Genomic DNA, 12800 nt, shown 5'->3' with positions numbered 1-12800 from the left:
AATATCTGCAATACAGAAAAATCCCTTCCACTTAGAACAAGATTAGAGCTAGATGTGAACATTGTCAGGAAAATACATTTTCCATTTTTTACCACCTTTAATATAGTTATTACAGGTGGTCAATCACAATACTTAGCTCTTATATGATGCTTTTCATCCATAGATCTCAAAGCACTTTACACTGCAGGGAAAGTTTAATTTTTAAATATAGACTATATGTGAGGTCTTGACTCCCAGCTCCATTCCCTTTGCTTCTGACAGGGCAAGTGGAGATTCTCTGATTTAGGGAATTTCCCTTACAAAGCTGGCTCTGTGACATCTGCTCCCAGCTTGCTGATGTAAGAGGCAGGTCAGGGATGGACAAGAGTCAAAAGCAAATGTGGCCTGAACTGCCACTGTCTAAATTATACCAGAGGCCAAATGGCTGGATAGATGGCTTTGATCCAGTTTTTCCACTCCATGTCCTGTGCTGAGCACATCTTGGGCCAGACCCAGTACAGACATCTGGCCCTATGTCTGTATTGCAAAAATACTTCAGCAGTTTATAGCACTACAGGGCCTTTTAAACTGTAGTCGCCACACTGTAGTAACATCATACTAGTATTGCTAAAGACTATGACTGACAAACGAATGTGGTATCTAACACACCAAGAGTAATAAATGTGTTGACTTTTAATGACAACCACATGACTTTGATGAAACTTTGAATGTTTTTATAATATGGTTGTATTTTTCACTAATTCAGTGAGTTCAAACATAACCCTTAAGCCTAGTATTTCAGCTTGGTTTGCATTGCACAATCCCACTAAATCTCCATACTTACTTTCTATTTTCTTTATTCTCATTTCCCAAGGAATGAAGATTACCACAAAATTATATGCAAGCCGAACAAACTTCTTCCAGAGCTAAGAAAAGGGCACAGAAATAAGAGATTTGTAACTTTTGCACATAAAGCAAGAATTGTCAAAAAGGTGTCAGAGTATTTTATCCAGTTGTAGCATCTTTCATCTAGCATCAGAAAGCATGTTATAAAAACCAACTAAAAAGTTTCACAGCTCTCCTGTGAGGTACGTAAGATGCATAAACTGAGTCATGGTGGGGGGACGGACAGTTCAGAAACTTTCCAGAAGTCAGAGAGCCAGGTACAGAACCCAGGAGTTCAACTTCCAAGTGCATGCTCTAACCACTAAACCACACATGCATATATAAGAGAGACATTTTAAAGATCTTAAGAGAATACATACAAAGAGTATTTTCCTCCACTCTTTTTATATCTGGAACCACCAATGAGGGTACCCACACAAAAATACAATATATTTTAAATTTAGACCCATTTGAAATATACCTGAGATATATTTTCATATATCAGCACATTATTTGTCTGAAGCGGTATATATTAACAGCGGCAAAGGAACCTTCAATGCTTTGCATAAGAGTTACATTCTAAGTTGAAAGGAATTCCTCAAGTAACATACCTCTAAAGTCTATGTCCACACTGAGGATAACACCCTACCTCTGCTTTCAGCTAATGCAGTTACTCCTTTAACTCAAATGATAGAGGCCTGGGCTTCAGTGCTCAAGATTCCAAGTTCACTGCGGGTGAGAATTGTTACACTTACATATCCTACATGGTAAGAGCTTTGCTGTGGAACATGTAGGTCAACAGAACAAGAAGATTTATTTTGCTTTGATGTAGGGGATCATGCCTTATTTGCCCCCTCTGCCTACTCTGTAGAGACTCTTCTTCTGGAGAGATGCAAACATTGCTCTTTCTCAAGCTCAAATTCCATCTACAGAACATCATCAGGGATAAACTCAAGGAGAGTTGCACAAAAGTGACTGAGGGCACCCTGTGGCCCTTAGACAAGAAATAAGAAAGATAAGAATAAACTAAACCTGTGACAAGGAAAATGAACATTTAAGTGAAGTAAAGTATGCATCAGAAAGAGAATGCAAGAATAGATTAATTTATGAGCACAAAGAATTTTAAACAGATTCAGAAATTACCACCAGACTAAGGCAGCATCACAGTGTTTATGTAATCTATTAAGGAATCCTACTGAATAAGAAACCAGATTTCTTATTGGATGAATGAATACAACACCTAATTTTAAATGTATAAGAGCAAGTAACTCTGAGCTAAGTCCTAATTCTTCTTAGAGACAGCGATCATTAATATTGAACTGCGGCATAATCACACGGTCTCAACTCTATGTATGAGGATTTACTTTGAACCCATTGGACACATTTTCAAAGGGATCTCAATTCAGCCTATAATTTGTGTGTGGCTAATTATTTTCATAGACAATAGGTAGATTTTTCACACACAATGGCATTTGCATGTGCAAATGAGACTGCACAAGTCACTGTGTGTGCAACTGAGGACAAATTTTGAAAGTCCTTGAAATAAAAATATAACCTTAAATATGCACTCAGATTATTTCATGCCAGTAACCTCTACTCACAAAACATTATAACAACTTTTCTTATTTAATTCAGAAATGAATGATAACTTTACTATCTATTGTAAATTGACTATATGCAAGTGCAGTATTTTATCAGGTAATTCAAGATAATTTCATAGACATTTTCTTATGCTATCTGCTTCTGTTTAGTCAAAAGTAGAGAAATATTGTATATTCTGTTCATTACTGAATTTCAGGATGGCAACAACATTTATGTACATTAGTCATTTTTAACCACAAATTTACAGTAGATCTTGTTATTTTGAATGAATATATATATATATATATAAGCAAATGGCAATGTCAACATATTACAAATAGTCTAATCTGCTAAAGCCAAAGCAGAACAAACTTTTAATTAACAAATGCATCACATGGTCAAAGTTAATTAATTTTTATGATGCTATTAAGGTGTTATTGCAAGAATTAATAGATGCTATGAACTGCACCAAAGTTGCTACTTTAATTGGAAGGCAGTGTTCATAAGGCTGAGAAAGGGATCAAGCAACTTGTACAGGTTGCACTGCAGGTATTTAAATTATATATATCTGGATGTCAATGTGAAAAAACCTCAAGCAGCAGTGATTAAAAAAAATGACTTCTAGTCCTGCATACTGATCACCTGAATAAAAAAATAATAATTTTCACCTTCATAGTCATGTTTCTGTATAATTTTTAGATGAACAAACATTGATCTATTAGTTTTAATCATAAGGAACAATACTTTAGAAGTGATTTTATCTAATTGCTAGAAAATACTACTACATACATTTGCCAGCTCTTTTTTTAAAAATACGGCTACAGTGATGGGTGCAAAACCTATGGAAGGGTTGGTAAACTCTTACAAGTTGCTAATTAAGTATCCTTCTTTCAGGATATTCAACCAGTGAATGCTTAGTTTGGTGGTGTAACGCTCCTATTGTGTATTTCATGGTTTGCCAAATGGGCCATCGGTCAATATTCTTCTGGAAAAAAAAACTGTCTAAACCTGTCTCCCTAGTTTAAGGAACAATTCAGCTCTCTCGCTTCTGCTGTTGAATTTAACCCTTTAAAAAAAAAAGTCTTTCTAGTTTCCCTAATTCATAGCCGGCAAAGCCAAACACAATAATTACTGGTAACTAACTTCTGAAATATATAGATGTATTCAGGACAGAAACAAGTAAAAACACACAACATGGATAATTAGATGAGATACCCACAGACTTTGAGGGCATTGTGAAGTATAAAGTGAAAGCCAAAAATTTGTTACAATATAGCAAGTATTAACTAATGATGAGTCCACCCTGTGCATTTTAGCAGTTGTCTGCATGCTCAGAGTCCTTAGGCACTCAAATCTTTCAAACCGAATGAAATTTTGGCCCCAATGAAGTCAATGGCAAAACTTCACTCATAATGCCTAATGTGTGTGTGCGTGCACACATGTGCCCGACCCCACAGACAGATAAATAAAACACAATCTCCACTATCCAGGAAGGTTGTATTTTTTATCAACTGTTTCTGATGACATAAGAGCAAAGCTAAAGTACTGTTGTGTCGATAGAAAAAAAGATAAATATTTAGCTTTAGAAATTTTAGTTGGCTGCACTGCATTTTATATTCTATTTCACGCACACTCCGCCCCAAAGTACAAGCACATTATTAACTTTGTAAATGCAAGCCCTCAGAAGTTAGGAAGTACCAGAACAGAGGTTGCTTAATCAGTCTCCTTGTGCGTATGCATTATGATACAGTCTTTAATTACACAATCACATTAGGGTTGCCTACCACCTGTCTGGTTTTCACCCAGACAGTCCAGGTTTCTGCTTGTGTCCCTGGATGCCATTTGACAAGGCCTGATGTCTGGTTTTTTTTGATCTGTGGAAAAGGTGGCAATCCTAAGTGGAAGGAAGGAGGCAATGCAGCATCAGTTGCTCATGCAGCTGGTGGTGGTGCGTGGCCCTGTGCAGCCCACAGGTGGCAGACAAAGCAGCCTCGGCCATGTTGGTGAAGACCCTGTGAGTGACAGGTGCAGGACCTAGGGGGAAGAGGCGGAGCAGGGGTGGGGCCTGGGGGAAGAGACAGGGCAAAGGCTGGGCCTCGAGGGTTGGGTTACCAGTCGTTAGAAAGGTGGCAACCCTAGATCACATACTATCTTTCCACAGGATCTCTACCATAAGCGTTCATAACATTACCTTGAAAACAAAAAGGCAGAAACACTCTTCATACTAAACTACTGTACTCGGTCTCCTACTTCAGCACAACAACTCTTTATAGAATACAAATTGTTTGGCTCCTGTTCCCATCACCAACCTTCTGGCAGACCCTCATTATTTGCTGGAGTATTTGAAAAGAAAAAATACTCATGTTACTGGAACGAGGCCCATCCCTCATACATTAAATTAATTTGCAAAAATGTAATTACTAAATTCTTAATAGAAAAAAGAAGCGTATAACTGGATTTTTCTTCCACACAATTCTTGAACTGGGGAGCAGTGTTTCACAGAAAATAGGTACTTCTGTAAATGAGAATTCCAGATAATTGTTATAGGAAAGAGCTGTAGTTTTAATGAAAAGCAGACATACCTCTGCACCAGCTGCCTGGTAACCTCTTGTTCTAGTGAGCCTGCCTTCATATTTCAACACAATCTCCTTAGCTTGTCTGCAGAGGAAGACAGAATCTTCATTTCATGTAACCAAAGATCTTATTACACTCTGAACATGGGCCATACCACACATAAATGAAAGTTGCCAAGTAATGGGAAATATTGTCACAACAGACTACCTGCCCAATCCTGAAGTCCTTACTCAGGCAAAACTTCATTTCCTTAAAATAAGAGTATTGCTAGCCATTTAAAATCAATGGGAGTTTTGTCTGAGAAAGAACCACAGGATCAGATCCCAATAGTTTGCAAAACAAATGTAAGATTTTCACTTTAGGGAGAGCTTCAGTAAAATTTTTTCCTGTGCCCTGCTCCCTGGTTTCTAGAATTTTTCTGTAATAATGTAACCAAAATCATCTCAAAGTAAAAGCATTATAATACCTCATTCAGTTCAGTTTATGTGGATACCAACACTTCTTCTGAAAGTATAGTCTAAAGCCTGGGGTTTATCAATATAGCAATTGATTAATATTAAACTACTGGTTACATTTTAATCAGAGGTATTGGACAAGATATGCATACAGGCCTAATCCTACTTCCACTGAAGTTAATGGGAATTTTTTACTTTTGTGGGAGCTGAATAGGGACCATAGATAATCAGACAGGACAGGAACAGAGCATTTGCTCATCCATGAAGGCAGCTCGGGTTTAGCTGCAAATTACGGACTCTCACTCCAGGGATATGAGAAAATTCTCCCTTTGCTTCCTAAGACAAGGCAAAGGTGGGCAGAAAAATGAACCTACCTTGTTAGTAAAGTGCCATTCCAGCACACAGTGAGGTGACAAGGGAGAGATTTCATAGAAGGGGAAACAAAAGTCAAATGGAATGCACAGTGAAAGGACTGATGCAGTTTAGATAAGATATTGGAGAAAGTTATGAACTTTTATACTGTGTTTCAAATTTGGAACCATTAACACTTATGGCTTTAAACTCTGTTGTCATGATGATACTACATTGCATGCTGTCAACAGTCTACATGTACCTCATTAATCTGCAAACATGGGTACTACTCTCTGGTATTTGAAACATAATTTAAAATCGGAAGTGCCAAATTCTGTCCCCTCATCCACCAACGCCTCATTACTTTCAAACACAGCCTTCCTGAATAGTGGGAAGTTGTGCTGTTTTTGACAGTGTTTCACAGAGCACGAGGACAAAATTTGGCTGATAACATTGATCAGTGATCCTTCCTGAGCATTCTAATGCAGAATCATTGAACAGTTTTAATATTCCAAATGGCTCAGGAAAATCTCTCATCACCACTAACCAGCAATACAAAGATTCTGAATTTGGAGCCAGAAACAAGGCTGAAATGGTAAAGAATGAAGAGCTGTGTGATACCTACGGCACCCTGTAGATGCTGGGCAAAGATAAAGACAAAGCTATTCTGGCCTTATCCAAAGTTCAATGAACACATACAAAAATGAGCTGTAATCAACTTTTAGAAGCTTTTTAATTTTCAAAATCCTATGATTCCCAACCTTGTACTACTCTATGATGGAGTAGTAGAAAGATAGCTGCTGCATGATTTTCTGGCAATTCTAAACCATTCCCATGCTCACACCTAATTTAGGTTAACAAATTTGTGAGAGCTGGAAAAGCAGCAATAAATGGTGGGATTGAAAGTGTCCATGAAAACTCCATTACCTGAGTGCCCTCAGCTTGTGTCTCATAGGCCATGGTCTGCAACGGATGTTTGCCATGATCTCTTTTTGAAATTGTATATTCTGGAAGATCTGCTCTGGGTCATTGCTGTCAGTATTTAAATCACCATTATCATCACCTGAGTTACTGAAGAGACCCAGACCCATGGGGGACAAACACAAAACAAGTTATTGCCATTCAGAACTATTGCAAAGAATAGACACATATACAATCCAGTCTATAACAACAGCATAACAACAGGAGCCCACCAGACTGGAGGGAGGATTGGGCTGACTTCTCTGCTGTAGATGGAGTCACCGCTTTCCTTGGCTACTCTTAGACTATCAACGCCAGAGATGACATTTATCCCTGTAGCTCAGAAAAATACTTCTGAAGAGCAATTTTTTTGCCTTTGGAATGCACCAGCTTGCACTCAGTATCAAGCATTTTGGGGTATCCCTGTATCCCTCAACAGGAATTCAAACCTTCTAGCTCCCCACATTTCAAACCATACAGCTGAAACACCATGCTGTCCTGTCCTCAGTATATTTTTCAGGAACTAAGTGCTATGTAAACATTTCCAGCAAGTGCACTTAATACAAATGTATTTGCCAGAAGCAGCACTACCTTCTACTTTGATTGTGATTAGGATACAGTGTCTCTTTGTTAAAATGAGGACAACAAATGCCTAGAGTGCTTTAGCTCTTCAATCCTCCACACTGCGAGTACTGGGGATTAACTGTGGGACCCCCTGTTACAGGGGTACTGTAAGAGTAGCACATCCCTGAAAATGAAACATGTACCCAGACACTGGCTTCTGCAGATAATTATCTTTTTCTGATGTTGTTAGTGTATATGTTGAGCTAAACAGTGCTTAATTTGTTCTAGGGCTTGCCAAGACTGAGCCCCGGCACCTCTAGGCTTGGCTGTTCATAGCCCTGGCACCTCTGGGCTTGCTGCATCTGTTATGAATGTTAAAAAAAAATTACTTGAACCCTGACACCTCTTTCATTACAAATTAAACAGTGGAGCTAAGGCTCTCAGTCCCTGTCTGTAACACATACTGTGTACTGTAAGTGAAGAACAAACACTGTTCATGCTTACAGGGGAGCTCCGGCAATTAAGATTTTCCTTTATATAAACAAAATTGCAATGCTACATGAAACAAAACCAAAAATTTCGTATCAGCTTCCTACATTTGTTGGGAATGACACCCACTAAAACTTCCCTGCAGCTTTGCTGAAAAATATGATACCTTTGGAATCACTCAAATAAATCCTCACTGGAAATCATCTCACTGGAGATGATTTTGGTCCTATAAGGAACACGATTTAAAAAAAAAAAAAAAAGGATTTAAGGAAAAATAAAATGAAAGGTTTCCTCTCTCTCTTCATGTTCTTATTCATCATTTGGATAGATTATAGCAGAAAAAAACATTAGAGGGGTGATGCCTCTTTTCACTCAGATCAATAATAATTTTATCCAACTTTCATTACAGGTGGAACAGAAGAAAATCTCTCACCTGTGGGGTGGCTCCTTGTATGCGTACATGCTGGCATGCTGCCTCACACTTTTTTGCCTTTTGCAGGACTTTGTAGTTTTCACTGCAGCAGACCCACGTACTGTTGTCATTCTGGCAATACCTGAAGCTATGTTAGCCCCAGTTGCAGCAGATGGAATTCTGGAAGGCTAGAAGGAAGACTTAGGCTCACAGGTGAGTACCTTAAACAGCAAACCTTATTATCTGGAACTAGAGAGCAAAAAATGACTCCCGAGCCCTGCAGAAGCAGAACGCTACTCGCCTGCATCTGGTGCTCCTAAGAGTGGGAAAGACCTGAAACCTGGCAACGCATAGATAGTCTTAAAGTGGCAGTACACAAGATGCTCAGTCTGGTATCTTTGAGGCATTCTGCCTAGTTTCCCAGAGTGTGTCTGGGCATCCTGCAGTCCAAAATCCAGAGCACAGATGCCATTGCCACGTATGATAGTGACTAATCTCTAGGATATGTCTGCACTGCAGTGTAAGCCCAGGGTTCAAACTCAGGTTGAAGTCTAACCACTTCCACCCCATTTGTTTACACACAAATTGTGGTAACCCTAGGCTCAGACCCCAGGGTTCCAGGAGCCCCCAGCGGTAGAGGGTCCGAGCTTGAGTCAAGCTGGGACCCAGTGTTCAAGCCCTGTTGCTTTGCAGTGTAGATGCAGCCCCACTGGATTCATGCTCTGGGGGTCCACTAAAAGTATTCTACAATCCCACAGGCCGACTTTCTATGTCCTCTGGACAGTCCAGTTTGGTGGACAGTCAAGTTTTTCCACTCTGGATCATGAACAAAGGGCTCCTTTTGGGAAGGTGCAAGGAAGTCTGGGATACGGGTAGTTGGATGCAGGCCTGCATAATGCAGTGAAGATGCTGAACCCTCAGGTTGGGACCCAGGGTTCAACAATTCCTAACCTGGGGTTACAACTGAGTGTAGACTCACAAGTCCTAGGTTAACAAATCCAGGGTCTGCTAAGGGTGAGGGTGCTCCAGTGGCTCAATTGGCTACCCCCTAGTACTTATAGAGCAGTGCTGAGTAGAGACATGCTGAAGTTGTGACTTCAAACCTCACTTGGAGCCCTGGTTTTCATTAACCAAATGGCTTCTACTAACCCTGGGCTTACATTGCAGTGCAGACATACCCTTAAAGGGCCAGAACCCACACCACTGCACTGAGGTGAAAGCACAAGTTCATATTAACATCTGAGTAAGACAATCAAATGCACTGGCCAGGCTGCCAGAGTCTCTGCCTCACCACCTTGCAAGAGGGCCTCGGGCAAAGTAGAGCTGTCAACATTTTTTCTTTGTCTTTACTAACAGCTGAAAATATGATCTCCTTTTCCCACATAACTTATGGATCTTGAACTTTCCCCATTGGGGAAGACTCAGGCAAAATGGAAATAGACTCTGATTTACTGAAGAATCCTCCCTCTCTTCTGGACTTCAGGCTGCAAAAACCTATCATGTTCACACAGCCATTGGGTGTAGGAGTTAGAACTGCCAAAGCACGAAAGTCGGTAGGGCATTTGATAGAAACAGCTGAGAGAGGAGTACCTAGTTCACCAGCCTGACAAGCCTTAGGTAATGACTAAACTGACTCCTAAAGCAGGTAATTCCAGCAGATCAAGGCACCTATAAACAGCAGGCACTCTTCCTGCCCCCTTACGATTTCAGAAAAGGTTTGGGAGAAAACTACCAAACATGGCCCAGGGCTAATGTCATCACAGTAGCAGTGGTTGTGGGATGGACCTAGACAGTTATGTGGCTCCATTGGCCAAAATCCCTGCACCTGGGATGTGCATTGGGCGTGGCTGTTACAGCAGGCTGTGTGCTGTAGCAGTGGCTGCAGAAGAATGCCCTGAAGTTCCCAACTAGGGAAGGAGGGAGGATTCTGTCCCACCCTACCCTTACGGAATCATGACTAGGGCTTTACTCAAAAATCTAGGATCACACCTTTTATTTAGCCTATTTGTTAAAAAGTAAACTCTGATATTTATCATTCGGAATCACATCAATCATGGACCCCATGGATTCAATTCCATATCAGCGCAGACCTAGGATACAGTAGCAAGCCTAACAAAATACATACATTAATACAAGCACCTTGTGCAAAACATATATGTAAATATATCATTCAAACATGACATGGCATTTGTGATGCTTCCTAAGGGTAGCCACAGTTATGAGGCACCTCGCTACTATCTGACCTTACCATGTGAAAGCCCTGTCTGTGCGTGCTGCATGTCAGTCCTCCAACACCATCAGGCTGTGGCAACATCAAGCCCTGCCTCCCAGGTCTCGCTTTTGCTTTACAAGTTAATGATAGGAACACATCAACCCCAAGTCCTCCAACCATCCCTCTATAGTGCCCAGCCCCAATCCACTGGACACACACGGACTTCCTAGATCCTCTGTTTCCAAAAAGGACCAGCACACCACAAAACACAGCTCTGCTTAACACATAGCATTTAGATTTGTTTGTAGAGGAAGCAAGTATAAATTTATTTAACAAAAAATAGAAATTCAAATGGTAGTAAGCAGAAATACTGGCAAAAAAGGGTGACAAATAAAACAAAATCATAGGATGCATTCTAGACTCTAAACTTAACTAATAAGACATTGTCATGTCACAGGGAGCAAAAGCTCACCCTAAATTCTGCCAGTGTATTACAACCAGGTTTGGCTGTGGTCTTCTGTTCATGAAACAAGCACGCTGCCCTCTTGCCTCCTCAGTTCTGCTCTGCCCCTCCTGTTATAGTCCAAAAATCCATTGTCTGCATTTGCAACCAGGATCCCCATCCTCATTTGTGTTTTTCTGTCAAGAATCAACCCTGGAGACTGTGCAATTACTTGTTAGCATTTTGCTCAGACTGTAAATGGGTACCCATTGTGAACCATAAAATATTCAATTTATATGTTGACAGATACATAAACATCTCTTGTCTGAAAGAAACCCGTTTCTCACCTTTTGGTCACAGACCTTAAGAACATAATTTTCAGTACACACACATAACTTATTCCTACATATATTTTACCCTGAGTATGAAGACCAGTGTGACTCAGGCTTTCATTAGACACCTTTCATGATACTCTTTGGTGAACTTCTCTGTGGATACCAGACCCAGGAGAATCCCTGATGCATTCTGGTGCCCTTTACCATGTGGCACCAAGAGATCCCTGGGTTACAGCATTAACAGCCACAGGACACAATTCTCTAGAAAAGTGCCTGAGTTTATAGGGGTATAGTCCTCCAATACCATCCGTGAAAGCCATCTACACGTATCTGGAGAGAATTCAGTGCTTGAAGATTGTACTGAAGATAAATCTCAGCTCCTCTTTACCTTAATTCCTTTGGGTCAAGGCACCATGAAGAACGTAAATATAGAGGGGCTGTCTACAGTGTCTTTGCTTTGCCAACTTAGAAATCATTTTTCTCTCAGCACAAATCAAGAGTGTGAAGAGGAGCACTTAAAGAGATGGAAGGCATCGCAAGTGATGCATTGCAACAAATGTAGCACAGTCAAACTGATTTCTTATAACTGTGATAAACTGAAAATATGGGGCTAGATTTTCAGCCTCTGATCCAGCTGCTTTGCAGTGCCACAGCGTAGCACTGTTCCAGAACTTCAGCTGACCTAGACATCTCTATGACCTCTAAGTCTTTTTCAGAGTAACTGTTGAACAGGATACAGCTCCCCATACTGTAAAGGTGACCTACATTCTTTGTTCCTAGATGTATGACTTTGCAGCTGGATGTATTAAAGCACATGTTATTTGAATGAGCACAGTTTACCAAGTAATTCAGTTTGTTCTGTGTAACTGAGCTGTCGTCATTTACAGCTCCACCAATCTCATCATAGAATTACAGGACTGGAAGTTATCTCGAGAGGTCATCGAGTCCAGTCCCCTGCACTTGTGGCAGGACTAAGTATTATCTAGACCATCCTTGACAGGTGTTTGTCCAACCTGCTCTTAAAAATCTCCAATGATGGAGATTCCACAATTTCCCTAGGCAATTCATTCCAGTGCTTAACCACCCTGACAGACAGGAAGTTTTTCCTAATGTCCAACCTAAACCTCCCTTGCTGCAATTTAAGCCCACTGCTTCTTGTCCTATCTCACAGGTTAACAACAACATTTTTTTCTCCCTCCTCCTTGTAACTACCTTTCATGTACTTGAAAACTGTTATGTCCCCTGTCAGCCTTCTCTTTTCCAGACTAAATAAACCCAGTTTTTTCAATCTTTCCTCATAGGTCATGTTTTCTAGACCTTTAATTATTTTTGTTGCTCTTCTTTGGACTTTCCCCAATTTGTCCACATCTTTCCTGAAATGTGGCACCCAGAACGGGACACAATACTCCAGTTGAGGCCTAATCAGCACAGAGTAGAGAGGAAGAATTTCTTCTTGTGTCTTACTTACAACACTCCTGCAATACAGCCCAGAATTATGTTCATTTTTTTTGCAAAAGTGTCACACTGTTGACCCATATTTAGCATATGGTCCACTATGACC

At 40.3% G+C, this 12800-nt stretch overlaps 1 protein-coding gene across 1 annotated transcript in view; it reads right to left on the bottom strand.

The window, feature by feature from the left end:
* TMC3 (transmembrane channel like 3) overlaps nucleotides 1–8328 on the bottom strand; it is a 31752-nt gene extending 23424 nt beyond the window's left edge. The window contains exons 1-4 of the mRNA XM_073304086.1: nucleotides 8272–8328; nucleotides 6753–6896; nucleotides 5028–5103; nucleotides 824–905 (exon numbers count right to left, since the gene is read on the bottom strand). Coding sequence (XP_073160187.1) covers nucleotides 824–905; nucleotides 5028–5103; nucleotides 6753–6896; nucleotides 8272–8300 — 331 coding nt within the window. The 5' untranslated portion in view covers nucleotides 8301–8328. The remainder of the gene's footprint in view (nucleotides 1–823; nucleotides 906–5027; nucleotides 5104–6752; nucleotides 6897–8271) is intronic.
* Between the last annotated feature and the right edge of the window lie 4472 nt (nucleotides 8329–12800).

The sequence above is a fragment of the Lepidochelys kempii genome, chromosome 10 (genome assembly GCF_965140265.1).
Source record: "Lepidochelys kempii isolate rLepKem1 chromosome 10, rLepKem1.hap2, whole genome shotgun sequence".
Classification (NCBI taxonomy): domain Eukaryota; kingdom Metazoa; phylum Chordata; order Testudines; family Cheloniidae; genus Lepidochelys; species Lepidochelys kempii.
The sequence above is the reverse complement of the archived record's forward strand: the minus strand, read 5'-3'. Positions and strand labels throughout refer to the sequence as shown.